Raw genomic sequence first — 27480 nt, forward strand, 5'->3', positions numbered from 1 at the left:
ACGAAGATAAATAAATCGATAAACATTTTCTATGGGGGAGGAGATAATACATGTGGGTGTGAGCGTGTGTGTCAGTTTGTCATTTGAGGGGTGCTGACACGTATGAAACCTAGGAAATTCAGCAGGAGCGAAATTTGAATGTGTGCACTGACAGTGGTAAGTGGAGTCTCTCTAAACTGATCCTCCTTTCGAAAGATAATGCTGAAAACACACTAACAGTTTCAACGGACTAATACTCCACTTGTGCTGCCCGTGCAATTTTTGAAAAAAACTCTCCCGGCGGCGCCCGGTGCTGCCCCCAGAGATACGAGGGGTTGTAGCCGTTTATTTTACAAGTCAATTGTGTTCCGACTGCTTTCTCTCACGGTTTTCTCTTTCCTTCCTGCTGCTTGGCTGGATCGTAAGATGTAGGACGAAGGGAAAGAAAGTGATAACCTATCCGACCTTTCGATTTCTTGTTGCGCGTGGCATATAAAAGGGGGTTGCATTCATATACCGACAGCGAAGCAGACGCGCGAGCAGACTTAGAGGTGGTTGTAAGTGTGCACGTGAACGCCCGCTGCTACCTTTGCAAACTACAGCCACGGTATCTGATCTTTTTTTTGGCGTGTTGATTGATTAGATTCCCCGTTTATCGGTCGCGACGTTAGGCGCGCGGGCTTACGTTAGCGACTTAATCTCATATTCTTTGATCTTACCCCTTCCACTTCAGTAGGCTGGAAGGAAGAGGAGTTGAGAATAGGGTCGAGAAGGAAAGTGCTTAAGAGCTGTAAAACGCAAGGCGTCTGAAGGCTTTGCCTCTCTAGGGAGTATTTTGAACCTTGTTTAGCCGTGGCACCAAAATACCGTGTGTGTGTGTGTGCACGCGTCGTCATCATCATCAGTTCATCGGTACACATCATTACTGCAGGCACGTGCCCCGACTGGGTGGCGTCATTTCCGTTACACACGACAACTCGTTCCCACTGTAGACCAACGCTCACCTGCGAGAGTGCAGGAGAGAGATGCAACGTGCCCAGATTCTCAAAGCGGGCGCAGTTTGCGCCGGTCGTCGAGAGAAATGCTCGGCAACCTCCTCCGCATCCTCGGGCTCTTCACCGAAAACAAACAGTTCAGGTACTTTACAGGTTTGTCGAGGGCGGCAACGGACTGTTAGTGAAGCACCATCCACCCCAGGAAGCGAGGGTATACGGTTCGGGGTTCAAGGATCCCTTCGAAGATTTTGGAATAGTCGTTCACAGTCAGGGAAGCCCATTGCTACCGATGCTTCCGTTGATGGGAAGTGCACAAGCATAACGACCGATGAGGTGAAAGTGCCGTCTTCCGTCTCCGTTTCCTCGCCTATCCACGTGTGTGACGATGTGGTTACCACGAAGGGTGACTGTGGGTTAGTGTGCACTGGGACTCAAACTAGCGTGGAGTTTTGTCGACATCTCAGTTTGCAGCAATGCGGTGTGGCCGTTGAGCACGGCGTTGATTCAAGTCTTCACAGCGAGGGATTGCTCCCAAAGCTGCGGTACGGCTCGAGGCGAATGGTTAAGCGACTGATGAGACGTCTTCGGTTGCCAAGTACCTGGGAGGCAACACTCATTCACTCACTTAACGAGGCCAGAGGGAATCCACACACTGTCGCTGCCGCATTAACCAAGCAGCTGGATAGCAGTTGCGGGAAGTTAGTGTTACTTCCGCCTATAACGGCTGTGGGTGGGGAGAATCTGGAGTGTTGTAGAACACAATATAACACACAACGTACTGATGAAGTACCTCGTGTGCAGGGTGGGGAAGGTGTTTCGGATGAAATCACGCATAGTCCCGTGCGGCGTATGGATGGTGCCCCGCCATTGACTGTCGGAGAGGTAAGTGGTGCGCAGCCCAACAAGCAGAGGGCTTTCCCCTTGCAAACCACGAATGCATCGGCAGAGGACTCAAATTTATCGGCATGTGTATCCGGGAATACACCCGAAGGTCCGGCGCGTCCGTCGTTCGGTGGTCTTGACCTGGACACCGGCGTGGGTGCCGTGGGCAGGAAGGGTTCCATTGTGGGAACACCGTCGGGATCTAGCGAGAATCAGCCAGGGGACGCGAACAAAACCTCGACCCTAAGGACGAAAGGTGCCTCCACCGCCGCCTCCGGGGGATTGCCGTTGAGAGCACCACGGGTAGGGGAAGACTTTCAGTTACAGGAGGTGTGTAAAGTAAACGCACCGTTTGCGGATGGTTCGTTGCGGACTGACTCCATTTTTCAGTTGCCGGGCCTGTCGTGCAGGGAAACACCATCATGTGAGCAGAGTTTGCCAAAGGCGGGCCTGGAGTTGTCGTTGTCAACTGACAATAAGGAAGCGAGTCGTATGGAGGGCGTCGGCGGCGCATACTTCTCCGGGGGGAAGGGGGGCGCATGTCCTTCAGAGAAGTTCTGGACATCGAGTCGCTCAGTTGATGAAGCAAACCCGGTGGACCCATTTGCAACGGACGGGACATTAAACCGTGCTGTTCTTCAGAAGACTGCGTTTGCTACACCCTTAACTCCTCCATTGATCAGTGCAGCAGCTACCGAAGAAGGATGTGTGCCTCCGCCACCCACGCTCAGCGTAGGAACCACCGAGGACAAAGGCATTCCCTCATTACCGCCACCACCACCGCCGCCACCACCGCCTGTTCGAGGGAAAGTACCGGAAAACCGCCGGTGTTGTAAAACGCGCAGTGTTCCCATAGATAAAACACAATACATCGCGGGGAGCTCGGCGTTTTGCGCGAGTGAGCCTGTTAACCTGCCTGGAGATTTTTTTCAAATTCTCGCGGAGGAATTCAAGCTTGCCGAATCCTCCTCCACAAGGAAAGCGCCGGGTTTGGTAGCAGAGACCATTGTCAGTACAGATCGCGAGAAAAACGTTGGCGTGGTGCTGCGTGTTCTTCGGCTTCCTGTGAGTACCATCGAAGAGTGCGTACGCAGTTTCGACGATGATACGCTATCGGAGGAGTGTGTAGCTAGTTTGGCCAAAGTAATTCCCACAAAGGAAGAGAGGCGTTTGGTTGAATCGTGGATTAATCAAGACCCTGCTGTTGAGGCATGTAAGTTGCATCGATTGAGTACGGTGTCCCAGTTTTTCGTTATGTGCGTCTCAGTTGACTTGTACGCTGAGCGTATAGAATGCTGGAACATGCGAAACGAATTTAATTGCCGCGTTGAGGATCTTGAACAGAAACTGAAGCGTGCTCATGACGGCATTCGGGCGGCCCTGGACACTAAACGTCTGCCAAGGGTTCTTCAGTATATTTTAGCGATCGGCAACTTTCTAAACGCTGGTAGCAGGTATGAAGATGCAAAAGGATTTTCGATCTCCCAGCTTGACCAGATAATACAGTTCCCGACTACGGACAGAAAGCGTACTTTACTGGAGCATGCTGTGATGGTCATTGAGCGATGCGAACCAGACTTGCACCGATTTACACAAGAGTTGCTACCGAAGGTGGAGTACGCAGGTGGCTTTGACACGGTCGGCGTCACCAGTGAAATTCAGTACCTTCGAGAACGATTGGAAAAATGCGTGACGCTGGTTCATACTATTGCAGAAGATAATCCCTGGACTTCAAAACTTGACCCTTTTTTACGTAGTGCCCTACCTGCAATGGAACGTATCGAGCAGCATCACAGTGACTTAGAGGCTGTTAGCGAAGAATTGGCGATCTTCTTTTGCGAGGACCCAAAGACGTTCCCCATGAACAAAGTCATGCGATGCCTCTCGAGTTTTGCGAAAAGGTACGATGGGAAGAGGGCCCTATTGCAGGGGAGGAAAATGAACCCTTCTAAGAACCCCCGTCGTGCAATTAGAAGTTAAAATGGGTGTGGAGAAGTGAAGGTTGAATTGGCCCCATGCCGCCGCCCGGAGAGACGTGAGTAAATGCTCTCTGTCACTTGCAGCGGAAGCGGACCGTCGCATATGTTCAGCTAGCGGTCGCGGTTTAGTGATATGACGTTTACCAGGGTACGCGGAGTGCAACGTGAGCATGAGCATTTTTCGTTTCCGTGTCGACAACTATGGTTTGTAGAGGTCCTCATCCACATACACCACTGTTTTTTTTAAATTCTATATGTCTTTGTGGATGTTGTGGAGATGCTTACGTAGCGAGATAATTCGCCGCGAGGAACAGGGATGGATCCCGCAAGGAGTACATCACTCTTGAAGTTTGACAACAGTGTTTCATATTTGCTGCTAAGTGTGTGTGTGCATGTGTGGTAGTTGGAAAAATATGCAATGAAGGGAGAGGCGAGTGCCCAGATTTTCAAATCAACTAGAAAAAGAGATAAAAAGCAAGAAACAACGTGAAAAGTTAAAAGTGGTCTTGTTGTAAATCCAAAAGTGTTGCAACCTTCGTATTTACGCCTAAAGTGCATTTGTATTTCTATATTTGTTTCAACAGCGCAGCACTTGCTGCTGTTTTTTTTATTACTCCCCACTGGGTTTGGGACCCTTAAAGTCATTGTCCACGTGTTCGCCATTTATTTTCATTCACTTTTCGCTTTGGTTATTTTCGTTCATACAAATGCAATTATTAATGTTGTTACATTGAGTGTCACCCTAACAACTTTTTCCATTATACATTCTCTTGTTATTCCGTGCATAATTTTTTTTTTTTGCGTATGGTTCGTGTGTGTGTAACCGCGTTATTTATACCGTTCTGTTTAAAGATCTATTAGCTCAGATTTCCGGTGACCAGTTGGACTCTAGGTTGTGCTGAAGGGTTAAACTTGCTTGTTTCACGGAGAAAAGAGCCCTTCCATCCAGTTCCAACGAACACCCCATTTTCACAGAAACTTGATTTTTCTTTCACTTCACCGTGTACGTCAGTCTTGTTTTCATTTTAACTTTACTGACTTGCTTTGTCATGCATAGTTTCCCTTTGAGTGTAGAGTGCGCGCTAGGAAGAGTGGAGGTGGTGAACATGATACCTGTGGTTTCGAAATGTTGTCCTGCCATCATGTTATTGAGGTAATGTTACGCTGTTACCCCAATTGGTGTACATTTGCGATAACACTGACTCATTGTGAAACTGCTTCCCCTTGCTTTATTTTCTTGTTCTTGTTCATCCTTTTTTTTTCTACTAATTTTTCTCGATTTTGCGAGGCAGTGGTTGGGTCGCCTGCGGGAAATACCGTTTAAGGGCCCAGGAGAGAAGGCAGGTTGTCCTCGGTTTACCTCTGTGCTTCATAAATCAGCAACTCATGCGCGTGCGAACAAAGCGAGAAGGCGTTAGCAACAACTTTGGAAGCGCTTATGTCAACTGTGAAATCATCAGTGCCTTCATCAAGCAAAAAAGGGAGGAAAACTCCTCCTCTGGACTTTGTCCGTCCGCGCACACCGCTGTAGAGTGGAGTATCCGAGCTGGTTCCCGAACAGCATTTTTGCTTCACGAGGTTCCCATATCCTGTGGACCGTCATCTCCCGTTGGTAAGGAGTGTGGTGCACCTGAAAACAATGACAATTCCGTCGAGAATGGCGACACCGGGACATATAAGTTGGTAATAGGTGACGAAGTTGTGTCTGCCATAATGAGTGCAGACGATGAGTTGGATCGGTCCGATGCTTTGCGTCTCCTTTCGCAAAAGCTTTGTGAAGTCTTTCGCATACCTGTGGGGATCACCACGGGCGACAACAGCCACGGTAATTGCCTGTGGAGTGAGGAGGGTTCGTGTTCAGTGTTGACACCACAAGAATTACGGGAGCTACCCTCACGCTGGATAATGCAGAGCCTAAACGAAGCCACCGTGGCGAGTTCACACCGTAACGGCGTTACACTTCTTGATTGTGGCGCAACAGTGTGTTTGAAGTCAGAGGTTCTCAATGACGAGCCAAAACGCGAACTCAGTAGCGAGCCTGTGCGTAAAAGGAACTATAAACCTGGTAATGCGCCACAGTATCGGGTGTGTGACGTCGCTGACATGGCTAACGGGCAATATTGGGTTGAGGTGGAGCCGTTAATAACTGGTCCAGAATCAACAGGATCTGTAGCCCGAAGGCGGTTTGATCGGGATGAGTTGCTGTTAAGTCCACCCCAACCCGTATACTTTGATCCACTTCTTCCAGTTGATGAGATAAATAATTCTCGTGGGACGTCGGCATGTCTTTTTCTTTCGGCAGTGTTAGCAGTTGGTCGGATACGTTCTGAACGTGCGGCAATCGGTGATCTGTCGATGTGGGACATGTATCCGAAAAATGTTACGTTGCAAATGGGTTACGCTTCGCGAGATATAAGGCGCAAAGTGCACGAACTGTGTGCGGCACGTCGCGACGCTCTCCACGTGGAGGGTGGCACTGAAGGTACAGACGTGAAAAAAGAGGAGTTGGAGTTGCGGTTAGTTACTGACTACGTAACTTTGCGCTACAAGGGGAAAACAATTGAAGTCCTGCAACGAACGGTGGAACGTCTGTCGTTGCTATGGGACGCGCGGTTGGCAGTGAGAAGAGTGAGGGGGGCTAGGAGGGCACACGAATTATGGCTTGACGCTGTAGAAACACAGGCCGCATCAGATTTTTCTGAGAAGATACACGTTTTCAGCACCGTTGAGCCGTTCTTTATGCGCCTGTTTACTTTGTTGCTGCGGTATAGTTCACTGTTCGGTGATTTAGGTTATAATCAAGGGCCGCATGCCGCTGTTCCACCGGCAATCATGCAACAGTTGTGTCAGGTATTTGATATTCAGTGTGAGGCATTTGCAAGCCCACTCAATGCTCAGTTGCCGCTATTTTGCTCCCTGTTCCCCGACACTGATTACTTTTTTGGGTCACTGGGTTCCTTTTTCGACATCGCGCTGACAGCAGGACATTTTGAGGTAAATCCACCTTTTGTAACTGCGGTGTTACAGCGGCTGGAAAAATTACTGCTGAAAGACACCCTACCTATTAACGACAGTGATGGTGCTGCATCTATGTTATTTGTTGTAGTGCTTCCGTCCCACGACCTAGATGAAACTGAGAGGAGTGATGGCCTGGAAGGGGGAGCGCCGGTTGCAGGGAACACCACTCTGAGGCAGAATAATAACTGCGATAGGAAGAGGGGCCGCTTTGAAAACGATGGGAGAGATAAAGGTGGCGGAAATGCTGTAAGCACCGACCGGGCACTACGGGAGAGTCCGTACTGTCTTGCTCACGTTCTTTGTTCTGCCCATGAGTCCGTGTACGTTGACGGACATCAGCACATGCTTCGTGCACCCCTTTTTTGTATTGGGTCTCCAACACGACTTATTGTGCTGGGAAATCGAACGGCCCGCCTTCGTTACAGCGACGCCGCAACGCGGTTACAATCTGTGCGAGAGGCATGGCGGGGCTACACCTTGGAGAACAGAGTTGATAGCCCGTAGTCTGCCCGTGCATACGTTTATTTGGAAAACATTTTTGCTTTTCCCTCCCAGACTGCTAGGCGAGTTTTCTTTCTTCTAGCGTTATTTCAAGTGCACTACCGACGCTCTGGTGCCAGGCTTCTCACTTATTCCAGTAGAAGCTCCACTTCTGTCCAACATCGCGGGTGGAGCCCCTGCTTTATCTAATTTTTTTTCTCCTCCCCTTTTCGCATGTTTGTTTTTGTGGCTCTCGGAGCCCCTCCTCCCGACTACTTTTTCATTGAGTTGATGCACCTGCGGGGATTTGTGTGCTGTCGGTGCAGGATGGTTGGTGAAAGTTATAACCACAACTCGCTGATTTCAAGTGCTCCTCATCCCCACGTTAAAAAAAATATTTATACTGTGTTTTTTTTTTGAGCGCAGAGGCACATTTGGAATGAAATCATCCATCAATGTTGGCCAACCCGTCCTTAAAACGCTTCGAACCCCCTCTGCAGTTCATACCCAGTTTAAGAGGTGCCAGCGACTCTGGAAATTTTATAAAGGGGTGGTGATGTGGCGGCGAGCAGTTTAATATATTTATTTCTTCTTTGGCTGCTTTACGTTGAGCTTGTCTCGTGAGGCGTAGCGACACACTTACGGGGGGAAGGGGGAGGGGGACAGATTAAACCGGTTAATATTTCCTTCCGCTCTACCAACATCTCGGGGGGGGGGGAGGTTGTGATGCATGTGCATGTGCTTGTGTGTGTGGAAATACTCCAGTTATGCAGCATGAGATGCATATAGAAGTAGGAGAATCCCTTTATTCCTGACGTTTGTACAGATCCACGCCTGCGTACAATCAATGGAGCCTGAGCCTCTCTTTAACCTCGAGGTGCCATATGTCCCGTTGTTGGTTTAATTTTATATGAGGCATGAAGAAGGTGCTTGTATGCATGGAAGTTCTTGCTGCTGTGGGCTGTTCGACGTAGGGGACACACACACAAAAAAAAGTAGCGACAACGAAAATATTAACCGAAACGGTGGCTAGTTGTGCTTAGTCCCTTGTTTTTTTTCTGTGATTTCTGTTGCAAACTACATCCTTTTACTCCTTCATTATCTTGCACCGTCAAAATGTCGAGGTTGGCAATTTTTGATCCTAGTACTGCACCGCAACAGGCGGGGAAGGAGGTGTCATCGAAATAAAGAGGGAACGACACCAGGGCAATTCACAAAACAAGCGGTGGCAAAAATATTTATCCCTTAACATCTTAGCGGCATTTGAACTTTGGCAGTTGATATTGGGAGTAAGAGTTTAAAAGAAGGTAAGACCAAACCTCGATCCCACAATCTCTTTTACCTTGTAGTGTCAGCTGCTTATACTCGGCACTTCTCATCACCTACGGCATTCGTTCGAGGAAACTCGTAGATGTTGTGCGCGTTGGATGACACTTGGGCAGATTGTCTTGATGAGTTTAAATTGGCCCTTTCCTCCACGGGAAATACGTGGAAATGTGAATCATTAGCGGGTGTCGATAAGGAGGCGATGCTCAGCGCTCCAGAGGTGATGGATGCCAAGACGGACCCAGGATGCGGATATGCTCAAATCCGCTCGCTCAACGACCTCCTCGCGAAAGGGGACATTCCTTCGGCTGCAACACTGCAGGGACAGGAATTACTGGACGTCATGGACCTCATTCTTGCTAAGGAACTACAATATCTTCAGGGATTTTCCCTTACTTCGGGTTGTCTTGCCTTCCCGTATTTTTTCAAGATGGATTTACTAAAGGAGCAGAATCCTGTGTTGCATGCGTATTGCCGAGGTGTTGTGAGGACCGTAGAGATTGTGCTGCGTGCGGTCATGACGACTGGGATCCGCAGCGATGAGGAGTTTGTGCCATGGATAAGGGAGATGGAAAGCGAGGAAAACGTGCCCGATGAGCAGATTCTTTGTCAACTTGAGGAGGCTGCATGCAAGGCAGACTCACCTGCCGTTGCGACGCGGTTGCGTTGGCGCATGGACTTTCTTTCTGCGCTCCGGTTGTTTGTTGTTGTTGAGGGAAAAGCGGCTGTTGAGGAGGCATGCGGTATATGCAGCGCGGCGCAGGAGCTGTTGAATTCAGATGACTATGCGCGTACTTTTGAGCCCGTGCAGGATGGCCGTTTTTTCCGCGAGACTGAGGTTGCGTATTGGGCGAGTGGTTTCACTCCAACAAAACCAATGCCCGTTGCTCCCTTTTGTGAGGTGGTGCAGTCGTACACGACAACGCTGCAGCAGTTGGCTTCACTCAAAGATTTGTTCAGTTTACCGTCTATTCAAGCCATCTTGGAATATATCGAGTCTATCGGGGCGCAGAAGCCGCTGCTTCCAGTGCGAGCAATTGCAGTAATCGCACTATTTCGCAGTAATCCAAGTGAGTCTTTTCTTTATGGTCCTTCCTTGAGCCATCGCGTTCTTGAAGACTTGTCAACAAGTTACGGCGCCCCCCTTTATCTTGGAATAATGGAGGGAAAGGAGGAATTACTCGAGGGTGTGGTGAAGTATCGCCTTCACAAGGGAATGGACCACCGCAAAGTAACACCTCAACAAACCGAGTTCCTCCGCCAGCACACCGTAGATGCTGTACGTAGTTGGGCAAGAGAAATGGAAAAGGTATATCTTATTCATATGGAGTGTATGCTCTGCAACCGGGGTCTTGCCCACCGCCGGCTTATGAATGTGCTGCCCCAACTAGGGGGACTGCAGGAAATGTCGTACAGCACTGACATTAACATTTTTCTTTCTCAGACCCCGGGGTTGGCTGCGGACTTGCAGAACGAAGCTATCAAGCGAACATCAATACTTACAATGTACGCTAACCAACATGTTTTGCATGTGATGGAGCTTATTTTCTCCCTTACGGTTGAACTTGATCTCTTTACGCAGGGAGAGCTTGTACCCGCACTTTGGTATATGAATTTTATACAGCGGCTGCAGGTGGAGAACCTCTTAAATTTATCTCCGCCATATGGCGCTTTAATTCCTGAAACCCGTATAAACCGGGTAACGAAGGTACCACTGTATAATCTGGCCCTAAGCACTCGTACCTCAGGGAATGTGGACACACTTCGTGTTGCCATTTTGGAGACGGGTCGGCAGATTACTGATGCTCTTTTCCGTGCCGCATGCGTGATGGAGGCCAAGGGGCTTATCGACTTCAAAACTCAGGGAAAGTACTCACTTACTACGGTGGAGAGAGTGTTTAACAACCGCATGAAATGCTTGGGCCACATCCGCAGCCCAACCTTTGTGCCATACGGCTACTGTGTGTCTGCCAAACCTAACTTTTCCTCAACTAATGACGGGGATCCACCGAAAATTTCACATTACGCTCACGAAGCAGGCGTGCAGGCGCTTAATGCGGCAGAGCGATTGAAACATCTGCTAGCGATGAAGGGCCTCGATGGGGCGCGCGGGAGAGCTTTGTACGAACACATCAAGGCAATGGAAAAGACAGCGCGGGCGATAAATGCGTCTTTGGCATCATTTGTTGGTGTGTGTGACGATGAGGAGGCATTGAAGGGGTATGCCGTGGAGGTTTGTCGACCCTTCCATTCCTGTATGATATGCCTCACCTTAAGGAAGAGGACAACCGCTTGACCTATACACGCAAAGAAAAAAAATCCAGTTGGAATGGTATGCGACTTCCCACCGTTTTCATGCTATTCTTTGTTTTCCCCTATTTTTTTAAAAAAGTTTTCTTTTAATTTTTTTTTCTCTTCGCGTGCGAAACCAACGTTATGCTTTTTGTGGTTCTTTTCACTCACTGTCGGCACCGCCAGCGGATGGCGTCCGCTTTCTGTGGTTGTTTCTACAGTGTTTCGACTCCCAGTTCTGGGGTGTACTTTTTGAGTGAGGTACTGAAAGGTTATTTATTAATTTATTTTTTGCACGTGAGAAGAAAAAATAAGAAAAGGAAATGAAAGGAAAAAGGGAGAAGATGTTTGGCGGTGTGAGCGTTGGTGTGATATGAATTTGAAAAAGGAACAGGAATGTTGTGGAGGAGCATATGGGATAAGGCACGTGGGAACTGTGGAGTTGTTTTATTCTCTTTTATGATCCTTCCTATCTTGAGGAACACTGGCAGGGATGCATAAACATTGTTTTACCTGTTTCTTCTTCTTCTTCTTTTTTTCTTTTTGTGGAGGACGCCACACTGTTATCGCTGCTAAAGTATGTTGTCACCACCGAGCGGCATTTGCGTTTAATGTGTGTGACCGCGGGATATTTAATAGGGGGTGGATGCTCGAAGACCGAGTTAGTTAGGAACTGGGGATTAATATACGTACACATTAAAAGAATGATACAAAACGGAAGGGAGAAGTGGAGGAAAGGGATATTTAAGAAGAAAAGAAGAAAGAAGAAATATTTTCTCTCTTTTTTCTTGTTTTACATAGCGGCAGGACGTAACTCATTTTCTTAGTTTTCAAGTTATCACTGTCCTTTCAATACTTTTATTGATTTTTTGTATATTTTAGTTTTATATCACTGGCTGCACGTACAACTCTACCTCAAAAGAACCCTTCTTCTGTTTTCCCCCTTTCTTCTGAACGGTAAATATTCTTGTTTATAATTATATTCACACGCATGTTAGCAGTTGACGTTGACGGTACCACAGTCTTAGAAAATCGGGTCACGCTTTTTCCCACTTTTGCACAAGAGCGCTGGTGGAGAGAAGGGTAAGCGGACATATTCGTACGGTAATCGCGTAGCAAACTCAAATCAAAACAAAAAAAAAATAAAAAAAAGAGGAAAAGACAACACCAAACCGAAAAAGGTTGTAAAGGATACGGCTTTGAAGTCAACAGAAAGGGGGTGTATAGGTGTGAAGGAGGTAGAAATATACGTTTTATTGATCAGTTAACGATGAGTGGCATTCGAGTGGCGATCTTCTCCAAATATTTTGCGGCGGGTGTCACAGTGGGGGCGCTGTTATGCTCACGGCACTGCTCATGGATGTTAGCAACACATCATGCGGATATTCAACAACACTACGGCAATATTATGAGGTACGCTGAGCAGGTCACATCACTGGAGGAGATGTTGGGCATACATGAAAAGACAACGGGGGATGCCAGGAACGGATGATGCGCGCCGTCAGTTTCCTCGGCGAAAAAAACAAACGAAATTACACGTGAGATGGTTTCATGAATGTTCTTTTTCTCTTTTGTTGTTTTTTTTTTTTCCCTCCTATTACTTGTTTCCTTTCAATGCATACATGAGTATATAGGTGGTAACCTTTTTTTTTGGTGGGGGGGGGGGTAAGAGGGGACACTGTTTTCATTTGATAGAGGAACTAATGTTTCTTGGTTCGTGCCGGGTATTTGCGTGACTGTCTTTAGTTTTTATTGTTCTTATTTATTTTTTAAAAAAAAGGTACTGGTCATTTTGCTAGTGACAACAGCCAAGGAGGTGTGTGCGAGAGTTACTTTTTTTTTTTAGAAAAAAAGGGAGGAGGGGATGTTTCGAAAAGAGAATAATATGGACTGAAGAGTTCCGTTTACAAGGACGATTACGTTTTTACGGGCGTTGTGGGGTTTAATAGATATACCACGAGTCGAAATCAAGGCTAGCGAGATATGCATAGTACTCACCCACCTCTCTCTCTCTCTCTAAAAAGAAATAATAATAAAAAAGCAGAAGCCTTTGTTGTTTTTGACACGTAGAGTATTTTCCATTTTTTTTACTTAATATTCTGCTATTCCTGTGCTATTTTTGTTTTTTTTGTCATTCCGCACTCAGTGCGTTTAACCAGCTTCTCCATTGTTCAGTAACTTCACTGGTTTTAAAGTATATAGTTATATAGAAAAGTGAAACGGTTCGCGCGACTATGAAAGGATCGTATAATATTTTCTGTTTCTCTCCATTGTTTTTTGTTTTTTTCTGCAGTCTGTGATTTCTTAAGTGCGCCCCTCTCCATTTCCCTTTATTTTGTTTTTAATGTTTGCTCGTCTTTCCTTTTCTATTTTTTCTCTTGTCTTTTTGGTGTTTTTCCCTCCGGGATCAGTTCCCCGACTACTCACGGTGAATAGGTGGAGCGAGTCGAAGGAAAGAGAAGGGGGAATACAAACGAAAAGCAACTTCAAACCAAACGGAAGGACAACAACAACAGAAAACAAATCAAAAGTTCAACATCCAGCACGTCGCTGTCGTTACCTCCTCAGCGGTGCACGAGAGTGAAGGTGGAAAGGTGGCGGTGGCGGTGGGACAAAACAAAAAGGAAAGGAAAGAAAAGTGAAACAAAAAGTGAATAATAATCGATAGTTTACTCCCCTCCGGGGAGAAAAAGGAGGGAAACAAAACAAAAACAAAAAACAAAAGTGAAAAGGAAAGGAAAAGGGAGAAGGGAAAACAAGAGAAAAAAGGTAGATGGCTGCTCGGTTGGAGGCAATTGCAGCAGAATACTTTCTGCCTGCAAAACCTGAGAACCGTACGAGGGAAGGAGACAGCGTTAGCAGCAAGGGTGGTAAGATAACACACACCTCTGCTGAAGCAGCGGCAGGAAATAGCGGTCAATACCCACCAACTTCTTCACAGGAATCCGAAACGGATAAGAAGCGCGGTGGTGTTAGCGAAGATGACTGTGGAAAGTCTTCAACACCTTTAGCATTGCTTGACAGCGCACATATTCTTCCCCCTCTCATGCTCTATTTTGAATGCCTACCAACGGAATGGGAAACAACGCCTGCTGTATCCGCAAATCAACCAGCGGTTCCAGGTTTAGTGCGGACATCGGCGTCAGGTGGCGTGCCAACAGGGTGTGAAGTTGCGTGGCAACGCCCAAGGCAATTCGGATCGGATCCTAGTGATAAATCTTTTTGTGCAAAGTGGTATGGAAAGCGTAGGAGGCAGGGCACTCAGAAAGAAATGGGAGCCGCGGTCTCATGTGAAGATAGGTATAGGGGAAGGCAGCGAGTACAATCGGACAATGGCCTCTGGAGGTGGTGTGATGACATGGATGTGTTTGCAAACTTTGCACAGCCCCCGTTGAGTGTTGTTTGCGCTTCGTATGAGATGCTGGACGAAAGGCACCAACGTGGTCTTAACGCGGTCACCACACTAGTAGAAAAGTGCAACGACTCTTTTCATCGCGAGCAGTGGGTCACGGCGACCTCGTTGTCCATGCAGCGCCCACCATTTGGGTTCGGAAGCACTGAGGCAGGCACTTCTACTAATGCTGGTTCCATGCCTGCTTGTGCCTCAACCCCGACACCGACTCTTACAGACTATCGTAGTTCCATTGTAAACTCTCTTAACAGTTTTTTGCGTAGCTTGAGCAAGCGCGGTGACCAAGTTCTCGTGTTGCATATAATTATACGAGTGGCCACGTGGCGGTTTTGTAGTAGGAACGAGAGGGTTACTCTTTTATTTAATCACATCCACGCATGTTTGCCGACTGTTCACCCATCAACGGCAACTCTAGCAATGGAAGCGTGGGCGCAACTTCACGCGATAGGGGCAAGCTCCACGGTATACTTGAAAATTGCGACCGAGATGTTGCGACTGGCATGCACTTTTATAAGTGATGTGAGTGTGCCTGCGGGCCAAGTTAGTGGGTTTATTATGATCCACCACATAGCGCAGTGGCCTTACTTGCTATATCGTACTTTACTGCGTGACGAAAGAGATCGGCTCTTGCTCGTGATATGGAAATCATTGATGAGCACTCACCAGCCACACGTGCGCGAGTTGGCGGCAGTGGCGCTGCGAAGCTTGTTTATTCTGGATATCGTACGGGGAAGTTATTCTTGTATGCGCGAGTTGTTGGACCGAGCTGCTTTACTTGTACTATCACCCGGTGACCACCAAAAGGCACCTTTATCTTCTCCACGTACTGCACCAGTCACCAAAGGTGCCGCCCATAAGTCACAGCGTGCAACACCGTTAGGCACTTCGTTAAAACAGTTGGAAGCACCCCTTTTAGTGGGCGAAACCGCTTGTACTCCGAGGGCTGTTGTTGGCACTGAATCTGTCGGTACTGGACAATGTTGTCGAGAGGGCACCTCATGTACAATTACACTCCCGAGTATCCCTTTTTTTGGGTGCACGATAGCCCGTCAATATTGTTTGAACTGGAATTCATCATCTGGTGACGGTGGTGCGACTTTAGTTGCCACGGAAAGCGGTAGTAGTGGAGGGGACTTGCTGAGGCCGGCTGCAGAAGAGGCTGTTGTTGTCGCGAAGGGTGAACTGGGGAATGTAGAGGGGCGTTGTTTTGTACCGCGGTTATCCCCTCCTGCTAATGACGAACCATTTTTGTGCGGGTATATTAAACAAGTTGATCCGGCCAATAAGCGCTTTAAGAACCGGTTGGCAACGATCGCCCCGTCTCACAACGCGGATACCAACTTGCATGCTAGCACCCTCGTGATTGGAGCGTTCGTGAGTGCCCTGCGTTCCTGTGCTGCCTTCCTTGAAATTCCTCCCTTAGTTGGTGCAGAAGATACACAACCTGGTGTGGCCACAGGTCTACGAGGTGCTAACGGAGGCGAAACCGTGTCTGTCAGTGAAGCACAGGGAGGTCCTCCGTGTTCGTCTGAGAGTAGCGAGGAAACCGATTCATGCAGGAGATCAACCAGTCTTGCCGGTAGCAGCCCTTTGTATGACACTGCTGGCGGTGCCAAAACCACTTTGTCGATTGCAGCCGTGATGGAGCACCTTGACGAAACTTCACTAGGGCGGTCACCACCAAAAGGGGGAAAATATCACGCGGCGCCAAATACTGGGGATCGGCGATCGCTCGGTTATCCTTCTCGGAGTCAGGAGGGGCAGGGCTCTGCACCAGCGGTCCCTGATGATACCAGAAAGGTCAAAGAATTGGTGTTGTGGAGGTTATTCCCAGTGCAACCACTTCTCCAATGCTTAGCGCGTGAACGACAGGATAAATCAAGCTCTTTATGGCATGTCGAGCGACTGGTTGCTGTTTTGGCACTTTATGGTCTTCATACTCTGAAGGAGGGTGAAATTCGTGGAGCTTTAGACATGCTTTTAAGAAGGGCTAAGGTGGCGCATAGGAAGGCTGCGGCTGGTAAACAGCAGCAGGAGGCGTGTGTTCTACACGTAGCCCTTCCTGCATCTGCCGCTTTTGGTAACTCCACAGTTGGTGGTGGAGTCGGCAGTATTGCTGGAGACACAGTTGGGACCAGTGAGAAAGACATGTACACACTGTCTCTCGTCAACTTGTCTCTTTTTCTTTCAGCTATTGCAGTGAAGTATCCGCAACTGTTTGAGGTTACGTTTGTAAGCCATATTTACCCGATGCTTTTCTACGCTCTTCAGCAGGCAACACCAGCTTACTGTCCCGCCGCCAGTGCAGTTCTCGCTTTACTGGTACACAACTTTCCCGTATCAAGTCGTGACCGGTTGCAACCCATCGTAGAGCGACTCACTGGTATCGCTACTTCAATGCCTTTCAGCACACATACACTGGGGGCTACCGCAAAAATTTGTGGTGTTTACAGAGAAATGCGGCTTCATTGCTGCCTCGCTTTGTTGCAGCGTATTGCTGAAGTATTGAACGATAATGGGCCGGTGATCGTGCGGGGCGCCAGGGACACGGCGGTAAGCGATATGGAGAGGGAGTCCGTCTGCACCGATTTCCCCCTGAAGAGCGCATCCGACACCAGGAGGAAGATTGTTTGCTTTCGTGTGCTTCACACTGTATGCATGGAGTGGGAGGGCACCGCTCTATTTTTCCTTGAGGTGTGTGCTCCATATTTACATCATCAGAACACCGTCCTCAGGCGTGCGTGCGTGCAATCATGTGTACGTCTGCTACTGTCGGATTGTTTCCTTTCAAGAGCCGAGAGAGTGGGCGGTTCACCACTGAGTGATGCGCTGGATGGTGAAGTGGAGCAGATGGCAGCGTGCGCCGTGAAGTGCCTGTGGGATGGAGACTTGAAAATCGGGTCTCTCTGCGCTCCGTGCAATCCGACACTATACAGGAGCGAGAGAAACGGGATTATCACCTCCGAGACCCGAGCGTACCCCTTCCTTGCACATGCGTTTGATAACGTTAATTTGTGCGACGTAGGGAACGTCCGTCGTGGTTTCGGTGACGATGGCGACACCAACAGCGAAGATGAAAACAACCTTAATCTTGACCGAGCGCTAGAGTGCTCACCGCTTGAGTCGTCAAACCATGACGCAACCTTCACGTGCGAGCGCCACACAGGGCGGTCCCATAACAATATTTTGCGCGAAGTGTTGCATCGCCTCGTTGTGGTTGCGTTGTGCGACCCCGATGAAACCATACGTCACTCGGCACTCAATAGTCTTACCAAGGAGACGGATCAGTTTCTTTACACCCACAAGGAGATAGTTGACCTAATTTTCTCAGCCCTCAACGATGAGTACCCACCTAATCGATTGCAGGCAGTAAGGATACTACGACGACTTGGACACTACATTCCGATGGTTGTGTACCCACGGCTGCGAAAAGTATTTTCGCTAGTGATCCAAGATTTCCACAGCACAATGACCAGCTCGGTGAAAAAATCAAAGGTTGTTCAAAAAGGGGATGAGTGGGCGGGAGCTCGCGGTAACTGTGAGCTTTCTTATGGTAGTAGTCAGAGCCATAGAGTCAACGCAGATACCCCTACGAACGCATTTACCTCTAACAGCACCAGTAATGTCGTGAAGTATAGTGCCGATGAGATGATGCTTCTTTTCGAACTTGTGCAGTCGGTACCAAACTTCATTCCAATTTACATCGATACTATGCTACAACTCTTGCAGCAAGTGCTTGTACCCCACGATATGCTGGAACGCGGAACTGTCATTACCGCTCTTCACATTGTTTCTTTCCTCATGGACGAAACCACTCGGGTGGAATGGCCAAAATTTGAGGTATTACTTAGGCCACTTTCGCAGCAGTTACTGCTGCGTGACAATGACACCAATAGGCTACACGTGGCTATTGGCACTTTGCAGAAGCTCATACAATATGTTGTCATTGGAAATCCTTTCGATCAAAGGGATGATTTGAAACTTACTGTTGAGAGCCTTTACTCACTTCTCTACCGTAGGCCACCTATTGACACTGAGCTTTCCCTCTCGGTGGTTAAGCTCCTGGGGACAATTAGTGCCATTTGCACTGACCGTAAGTTTGACGACCCACAGAGTACCCCTCTTCTTACCCTTGCTACACTCAGCGGAAGTCGTGGAAATTTTGGAACCTTCGCTAGCACGTACCAGCTATCCATTCGACCAACTCCGGGCTACGCGATGTTTCTCAGGGCGGCTCGACCAGAAGCTCCTTTTTATGGTAATGAGGCAAAAAGTGGGCGCAGTTCGCAACTCACCGATTATTTGTGGCCTGATGTTATGTTGCGTGTGTTGCTCCGAACCCTTTCCGATGCACTTGACGATATTATTGCCTTTACTGACGAGGAACTACAAGCCTGCCTGCAGGCAGCAGTGGCGGTCCTGCGCAGCTCCGACGCACCTTCAAAGTTGCAACTGTACCTTCCTCCACTATTGAGTGTTCTTGCAGGCTTGCTGGAACGCACAGATGAGGATGCTCCCCTCCGTGTATATGTCACAGAAAGTATCGTTGAACTAGTAAAGCCGGCCGGACGAACTATTGCTCCGATGTTTGAGCTTCTTGTTGTCTTCCTGAGTGAGCACCTAATGTCTTCAATTTACACACTTCCAAGTTGTTGCAAGCTTCTGATCGGCCTTTGCGAGGCATCTCCAGATTTGGTTCAAGAGCACTGTGAATGGTTTGTTTTGCTACTGTTGGGAAAGCTAATGCACCACGTTGAAATGGCGACATCAGCTACAGCCTCCGCGACTATGCAGAGACAGAGACGTAATCAAAAACAAGGAGCCCCGCAGCAGATTCCTAATGACTTCGATCCATCACCACAAGACACTATAGCAAGGTCTTATGTACCGGGTTCAGTTATAGGTGTTGTCCTCCAAGCCGTTCTGGCATTGCTTCCCATTGCCGATGGGTCGACGGTTCATTACGCATGCCTCATGTTTTCACAAATATTGAGGCGTGCGGGCGGCATATCGGAGCCGCTCATGGTGGGTGAGGAGACTGTAGAGGGTCACACATCGAACGTTACCGTTCCTACGGGACTTAGTGTTGAAGTTATAAGGGGCATTGTGCAAGCCTTGGTGGACCTTCTTGAAAATTTTGACCTGACAGCAATTTCTATGTTCGTGGTCGAGACGGCACTGCTGCTACTTCGAATCTACGCAAAAGCCGCCCATGGAGTGACCAACCAGCCTTCTACCAGATGCTCAGAAGAAGAATCGACACGGAGAAACATCTTGTTGGTACCCGCTGGTAACACTCCTAAGATACAGGAGACACCTAAAATAACTTTGGGGAGCTTGCCTTACGGGCACCAAGAACCACCTAAAACATGGTTTAGTCAATCTCCGTTGTCTCGCTTGGTAGTGGAGGAAATTGTGAACAAGAACACAAGCATCACTTACCGTTTTCCCTTCGATGAAGTGACCACCTCGTGGGAGGCACAAGTGGAAATGGATCTCCTCGCATGCGTGTTCCTGGTGTGTGGCCGTTGCAGGTTACCGGCTGTGTCGTATGAGTTAGTTGTCGGCGAATATATCGAAGAGCGCTTTCAACCAAGTGAGCGGATAAAAGAGTTCTTTAGGGCTGTCTCGTCTCCAACTTCCCGTGTTTCTCTTCTTCATGGTAGCCAGCAGAAACCACCTCTAAATTCACCGTTGCGTTCTGACGGTTTCGCGGCAGAGACGGAGTTACGTGGGGAAACGATAGGTATGACACCATCTTGCGAAAAAACGGCGACTCCCACAAAATTTGAGAGAGCATGGAGCAGCATGCATCAGTTGGTAAAACATACATGCTTCGACGGAGACATACCGCGGAAGTCCGCCCCCATTCCAATGGGTTCTACAAACTTTCCATCAAGCATGCGGTCTTCTCTATTGTCATCGCCGTATCCAACACAAAATGTATCGTCAGTTAGAGATATTTCCGTTTTTGCTGGCAGAGAATCAGGGCCTGGGGTTGGGTGCACCACGCATGTCACGCCTGCAAGCAACATATCCCCTGTGGCATTTGTTTCTGGGGACCGCTTGCTAGCAAGAGTTGCTTCCAGTTTGTCTGAAAATGAAGAGTTGAGGAGCCTTGGAAGAAAACGGTTGTCACAAGTCTGTGAATCACCATTCAGTGTTGGTGGTGGCGTAGTGAACTTAAGCGGGCGGGCTCCATCATCAGAAGTTCAAGCGCTAGCAGATAATGTTTCTCTGGACATTGGGCGGGATTACGATAATGAAAATATGGATGGTGATATAGAGGAGCAGCGCTTTTTCAAATTGCACGAAAACCTCTCCAACAGTGAGTGGCGACCTTGGTTTGAGCTGTTCTGCGTTATCCTAGTGGAGTGCAGCGACCACGCATGTGTGAGTAGCTGCACTTCTCTGCTGAGACGGCATTTCAGTATATTTTCCTCCGATATTCTTCCAGTTGCCTTCCTTTCCCATCTGGTTGCATGCGATTGCAAAAGAATGGTGCGGTGGCTAGAGCTGCTCCGTGACTTCGCATATGCACACGATTATATTCCCCATACGATAGCAGGGGCACTGGCCCAGCTTGCATACAACGTGCGGTTGACTCGAGAGGCCTTACTTCCCCCCTCATTGGCGAAAACTGTCGCCGAAGAATTTGTCACCTTGGATCTTGTCGCCACACTCGCCGAAAAAGCGCTTGACGCCCCTCTCGTGCTTGTGTGCGCTGAGGAGAAATTATTATCTGAATTTTCCTGGGAGGCCGCAGCAAGGTTGTACAGAGCTCTAGAAGATTTAAACTATCCATTTCGTACTAATATTTTGTGCAACCAACCCGGCTTTCGCAACGCCATCCGTAAGTTGATGAGAAACTGCAACGGAGAAAAACAGGAAGAACACTGCTGGGATACTCCAGTGTGCGCTGCAGATGGCGTGCCTGGAGAAAGTGATCATAACTCACCTTTTCCGTGGGAGGTGGCCGATGACGCCACAAGCGTTTTTGGGCTCTCTCCAATGCTATGTGGTGTTTGTCCAGTTGCAACAGACCCTAGCAGTTGGAGGCGAGAAGAGAACACGAAGGTGAAGAAACGTATGCCTCCACCAGTGGTGTTGGAGTTTGCGTGGCCAGAGGTAGCGTTGGGTCAGTACCTCCGCTTAATTTGCATTGGACTGGATGACGTTCACTCTGAAGAGGCTGTTGGAGGTCATAGTTGCCCAACAAGTTTGGGGAGAGAGTTACCAGTCAAAATTTCTTCAAACGATGTAGTAGGAGCGATGCGCTGCTACATGCGGGTGTATGATTTTGAGAGTATTTTAAATCTCTGGAAGGTCGTGAAGGGTATCCGACTTCTACGGCGAGCTGACGAGAGAGCAGTTAACAACCGTTTCCATGAAATAGAGCGGTCTTTGCTTCGCACGATGTGGCCCACATCTGAGTGTCCGACAGAGGCTCACATTGCAAATTTTGTGGTGTCAGCGGCTAAATCGCTTTCTCGATGGGATGTTGTGAAGGAACTGAGCTACAACGACTTTCTCCCAGACGGTGAAGGCAACTCCCAGTTCACACAGCCATATAGAAGCTTCCCTTTTTATAAGCAGATGGAAATATCTCGTGCCGCCGCGTTGGTTAAATCGAAGTGCTATGGTGAGGCGAAAGGGGTGCTAGCCCCTTTACGTGCCGCTTTAAGGGATTCATACACCGTATTCTACACTGAAAATGCGCGACTCAAAATTGAACTGAGTGTTATGTTTCAGGAAATATCGGACCTCGAGGAAGGCATCAACGCCATAGAGCTTAAGAGAACCACAGGAGGTGCTAGCAGTGATTTTCCAGCCGGCAGTGGACCCCTTCCTGGCATAGGCACTTCCCATTCAGTGGGCAATTCCGTTTGTGCTTCGCCCGAACTGTGTGGAGAGGGGAGGGCTGACTATTCACCCTCTTACGCTGGAACGCATGCCGGTCACGAGCAACACTACAGCCAGGGGAAAAGATGTATGGCTTATACGGAGGCCACGATGCGTCGCCTACAGAACATTGCTGGTCGTCTTCTTCCTGAACACAGCACTATTCTTCAGCGGTTTGAGATAATAGCCCTCCGAAGCACCCTCGGTCCTCCGGAATGGCAACTGCAAAATATTCTGATATTGTGTGAACGCATTGCCGAAGAGGGTAAACCACGACGTGCTGTACAAGCGATTGAACATTTTCTTACCCCTCCTATCGATGATGCTGATCGGGAAGGATATCGCGAATACAGAAGTAGTTTAATGTTGGAAAAGTACCGTATCGGACTGCAACACCTGTGTGACCCGCAAGATCTTGAGAGTTTGTCACATCAAATTGCTTGGGAGATGTCCATTGATATTGATATGTTCACCGGAAGCCAACCCACTCCTGTGCAGTTGGCTGCAGAGGATCCGAGTTCATGTTTACGCTGTGCATACACAGGTGCCATCGGCCAAGAACGCAGTGAGTCAATGTTGCTTCTCTTGTTGTGTCAGCGCAAGATGGTTCGTGCTAAACGGCGACAAAGACACTGTTTTTCTTCCGGTAGCGCAATAGGCGCTTCAAACGGCTTTGCGGCGGAACCCGTAGAAAGTGTAAACGTTATATCTTCACAATCTGAAGACAATGGTTCGTCTAAGATCAGGAGCCCATTGTGCAGTAATGGGGCCACTGGACGAGTAGAGTGCACTATCGACTGCCCTAGGAGTGATGCTGAAATCGTTCGTGAGTACTATCGTATCGAGGAAATTGTTAGCACACATGAAGCAACGGCCTCTGTTTGGCGCGAGTTGGGGTTGCTGCTGTTTGATGTATGCATGGCCATATACAAGGAGTGGGTTTGTACGCGCGAGTCCAAGACGCTCAGCAATTTCTGCATACGGTCGAAGGAAGCGATCAGTGCACTGCAGAAGGCTGTTACGATTTGGAACACTCAAACATTCAGTTCAATCTCCGGAGTTGGTCCATATCAGAGCACTTCTGTGCGTCGCCTGCGTCACTCTCGCACCGCACTACCGGTTGTTCACCTCCTTTTGAAGTCGTTACATCTGGCGATGATGTTAAGCGATATTTTGAGCGATGAAGCGCATCTTAAGTGTTTGAATAACGTCGGAAGCACGTCCCCTACGGCAGCTGAAGCCTCGGAAAAATGCGATGATGATTACATCGGTGGCGACTTTCACCAAGCACCGAGGAGTAGTTGTGCTGATTCAGTCAATGAGGTGCTGGAGGACAGCAAGCCATGGTCTGAGGGCATGGGTTTCTTGAATTTGGATTTCTCGCCTGGAATGCATCTGCACTGGGGATGTGCATTACCGTTCTTGATAAACGCCGCCGCGCGATACGATGAGCTGCGTAGCGTGGTGCGTGATATGTGTTCGCATTCACGGGTTATGCTGTACCAGTGTGTGTATCAGTTGGTTTCTCTTGACCACAACTACTCTGATGGGTGCAAAACAGAAAGGGAACTAAGTCACGAGCACAATAACCCTTGTGGTCTGCGGTCCCCTTCCTGTATTTCAACCGCTGCGCCGTCGGTACCTTGCTCGCAAGTCCCCGTGGAAGAACAGCTTCTGGCGGAGGACACCGTTAAACGGATGGCTACGCAGGAACCACAGGAAGAAAGGTCGCAAAGGTTTGGTCAGTTCACTGACATTCTTTCTAATCTGGGGACTGTAAGTGAAGAGCATAGAACGGTTATTGATCAAACATTGCAGTTCTGCGAATTCGTGATGGGCGACAAAGGGACAACCCTCATTCTTGGCGGTTGCGCCTTGCCTGTACCTCTGTGGAACCTCCAGCGCTACATGGCCATGACGTGTTTGACAGGGGAAACGACTGGCAAATTCTGCGAAGCAGTCAAAGCTGGATCGACTGGTGCGGTTAGGGCAGCATTGGTTTCTGGGGTGTGTAGTACCAGTGTCGAGTTGCAACGTATTCAACAAGTACGCCGTCAAATGTGTTGTCCTTCCGCGGAGGGAACACAAGAAGAAGTATTCGTGCTTCTGCTATCTGATGGAACAATGCCACGCTTTCACCGATTTATTCCCACGGGAGGTTCTTCTACAGACTGTGGAGGTAAAACCAGTGGGGGAGCAGTACCTATCACACAGCCGTTCCACGCAAGTCCGTGCGATGTACGTCGAAATACAAAAGGGTTGAACTGTCCCTCAGCTCTTTTCTCCGATGTGAATTCTTTTTTCTCCCAGCCCTGTGAATCAAGCACCCCTGTACCGGTAGCGAACCATTTTGTCCGTTTTACTGCAGACCAACGTCAGTTTCCCGGTTTCCAGGAACCTTCTAACTATGTGCCCCCAATTGCGGCGATGGAATGTGTGATCAGCTGTTTACTAGGTCACTTGCCCGTTCGGTATCTCCGCAGGCCTCTGGTGTTGCCACTAGGATTGAAGGATTTCATCACCCAATTACCTAACGTTGCCGTCACTTCCTCCAACTGGCAGATGAAGTTGCCGCCGTCGCTGCAGGCTAAGTGTACTGCATTCATGGGACGCCAACCGTTGTCACTCTTTCATATTCTTAATGAGTACAAGAAACATTTGTTCAGTAATTCGGCCCTCGACGGACGGCGGGATGATCATCACGGGTGTCAGAGTAGAGTTTTTAGTGGCGGAAGTGACGGCTCACCGAGGTGTAGTCCCGTGGCCAAGGCTGAGATGCGTGCAGCTTCCCCACCACATCATCGGCGGCATCGCAGCAAGAAAAGAGGGCTTTCAACGCAGTATGAACAACGTTTGGCGCATGCTTTTGACTATGGGAGTATTCAACCACTCTGCTCATTCATTGAAAAGAATCTGGAAGTCACATCTTCGGCGACTCAACTGCCCAGACCTGCGGCGCAGATGGAGGCTTTGTATAGCGAGTTGGTGAAACTCCTTCCTCGTTGTTCATGTAATAGGCGTGGAACGAAGCCTGAGTCAGGACCATCGCCAACAGAAAGTGGTACCCAGGTGAGTAAGGGAAGTGAGGGTGATCCTGTGGCTGCTGGTGAAACCTTTTCCGTGTCATCAACACAATGCAAATGCCCTAATACAAACTGGACACAGCTAGATGAATCACTACTGACCGAAGTGCGGCTGATAATTTTACGACACGAGGCACCACTGTATACTGATGCACTTCAGCTTTCACTTTACACGGCATCAACCGATGCAGGTAAATGGTTAAATATCGTTCAAACCTTTACAGGTGAGCTGGCAGAGTGTAGCATGATCGAGTACTTGTTGGACGTAACAGATCGTGAGTCCACCACGTTTTTTGTGGATACAGCAACAGGACATGTTGCAACGCACTGCTTGGGTGGTCATGCGTTGCAGAGACGTCGTCAATCAAGACACTCCGTGGCCTTTCAGCACAGCCAATCGCTTAACGGCGGAGAACCGGCAACGACAGAAACGGGACCAAAAGCAGATGAAGAAGATGTGGATGTGACACCAGGCAGTTCCCCCTTTCCATGCACGGATCCTACGATCTTCCGCCTGACAGGGTCTCTGCTCGCTGTCTTGCCCCTGAAGTGCCCCTTCGGTGTTTTTCTCAGTACCGCGACGCAGTGCCTGTTTTCTATGCTTCGGTATCAGACAGACCTCGTCGGGATCGTCAAATATGGTCTTGAAGACCTGAGGGGGTTCGCCTGCCGCCACGTTCCCCTCCAACAAGAACAGTTTCCTGAGAGCACACGAGGTTTTAACGCCGAGTCGGGGAGGCGGCCCACAAGTGAGCACGGAAGGGGGAGCACAGATGTGGATTCTATACCAGGAGGTTTGGGGTTATCTCCATATGCGGGGTTATCACCGAAGGGATCGAACAACCAAGTACCCACTTGTGTTTCACATCGTCCAGGGGAGGTGCGAGTGAACACATTTTCTATAGCAGATGCCTCGGGGGCGTCACTGCACTCGGCGTTTACCGGGGGGACGTTGCGAGACGGTTCCCCACGTAATACGCCAGAGTCCACAAACTCACAACCCCCATTGCATTCAACACAGGATGTCATCACTGCGCACGAGAAGACAGTGAGGTGTGAAGTGCAAGAACCATTTCCGCATGCGATGGAGAGTTGGGTGGTGGCGAATAAAGGACAAGGTGCCACCGTCGATGGGGCACCGTTGAGGAGAAAATCATCGTCCGCCGCGGTATTGGGACTCATTTCGGGGATTTCAGTGAAGAAAGCCGCACAGCAACGTTCACTTAACTTGGATTTACCCAAGCTTTTTGATTGCGCTTCTATCTTCGTGAAACTTAGCGATGATTTGTTGCCGATGCGTAGAGAACCAGCTGTCGAGGCTTTTTCTGGACTACAGAGTAAAAGTTTCAAAGACTCAGTTGACACCCTCCGCTGTGAGAGGGCTCGTGAAGATTTAAAGGCCACTGGGTCCCTGCAACATGCAACGAGTGATACCGAAGTCGAAGAAAAACGTATGCTGCAGCCTGATAAAAGTTGTAACGCTCACCCACATAATGCGAATGTGGCAATCACCGCACGAACTGTTGAGAGCCGCGTGGTTCAACTGATTAATGCTGCTGTAAATAACAAAAATCTTATAGGAACTACAGATGTTCCACATCGATGGCGTAGTTGGGCACCGCAGTGGTGAAGTTGCTGCTGGCTGTCCGTATTTTGATCTCCGCATTGCCACTGTGGGCGGAGTGCGGAGTCGTTGCTCATTCTTTATGTGTCATTCTTTTTTTAGCTGGCGTGTCCTTTTTTTTATTTTCGAATTTCCCCACCTTTCACCTCTCACTTCCGAATAAAAATTCACGAGGCGATCTCACACCCCTTTTACCGATGTAACACTTCTCCAGTTGCAGAGAGCACACCAGGAAAAGTTGACACAGTAGAGCGTGCTTTTTTTTTTTTGTACACTTCCTCTCACTGAACTCTTGATACGCTTCGCTTGTGAGCATAGGTGCTAAGCATGTACTCTTTGTATTTTAGACTTCAAGTTATTTTTAGCGTTTCCTTTTTTCTTCAGGATATTGTTATTCACTTTGAATTAGTTTAGTATTCAATTGTTGGATGCGTGTGTCCTTGTCTTGTTGAGTGAGATTAGCAAGAAAAAAAAAAGCATCAAAATCGCATTTTGTATTACACCTACT

The 27480-nt window shown here is 48.6% G+C and overlaps 4 protein-coding genes across 4 annotated transcripts, besides 7 other annotated features; all 4 read left to right on the forward strand.

Moving 5' to 3' along the window:
- Positions 1-27480: part of a sequence feature (sequence corresponds to BAC RPCI93-3C6) that runs on past both edges of the window.
- On the forward strand, positions 1005-3836 carry Tb927.5.2300 (formin, putative; the record flags this gene model as incomplete). The annotated part of the gene is made up of 1 exon (XM_839811.1): positions 1005-3836. One exon carries the CDS (start codon positions 1005-1007, stop codon positions 3834-3836), a length of 2832 nt encoding a protein of 943 aa, XP_844904.1.
- Positions 2624-2653: a microsatellite.
- On the forward strand, positions 5222-7357 carry Tb927.5.2310 (hypothetical protein, conserved; the record flags this gene model as incomplete). Its single annotated transcript, XM_839812.1, has 1 exon — positions 5222-7357. The coding sequence occupies one exon, from the start codon at positions 5222-5224 to the stop codon at positions 7355-7357; it is 2136 nt and encodes a 711-aa protein (XP_844905.1).
- On the forward strand, positions 8745-10955 carry Tb927.5.2320 (hypothetical protein, conserved; the record flags this gene model as incomplete). The annotated part of the gene is made up of 1 exon (XM_839813.1): positions 8745-10955. One exon carries the CDS (start codon positions 8745-8747, stop codon positions 10953-10955), a length of 2211 nt encoding a protein of 736 aa, XP_844906.1.
- Positions 11036-11071: a sequence feature (AT_rich).
- Positions 11224-11244: a sequence feature (AT_rich).
- Positions 11251-11296: a sequence feature (A-rich).
- Positions 12710-12730: a sequence feature (AT_rich).
- Positions 13637-13719: a sequence feature (A-rich).
- On the forward strand, positions 13725-26978 carry Tb927.5.2330 (hypothetical protein, conserved; the record flags this gene model as incomplete). The annotated part of the gene is made up of 1 exon (XM_839814.1): positions 13725-26978. The coding sequence occupies one exon, from the start codon at positions 13725-13727 to the stop codon at positions 26976-26978; it is 13254 nt and encodes a 4417-aa protein (XP_844907.1).

The sequence above is a fragment of the Trypanosoma brucei genome, chromosome 5 (assembly GCF_000002445.2).
Source record: "Trypanosoma brucei brucei TREU927 chromosome 5, complete sequence".
NCBI classification, from domain to species: Eukaryota; Euglenozoa; class Kinetoplastea; order Trypanosomatida; family Trypanosomatidae; genus Trypanosoma; species Trypanosoma brucei.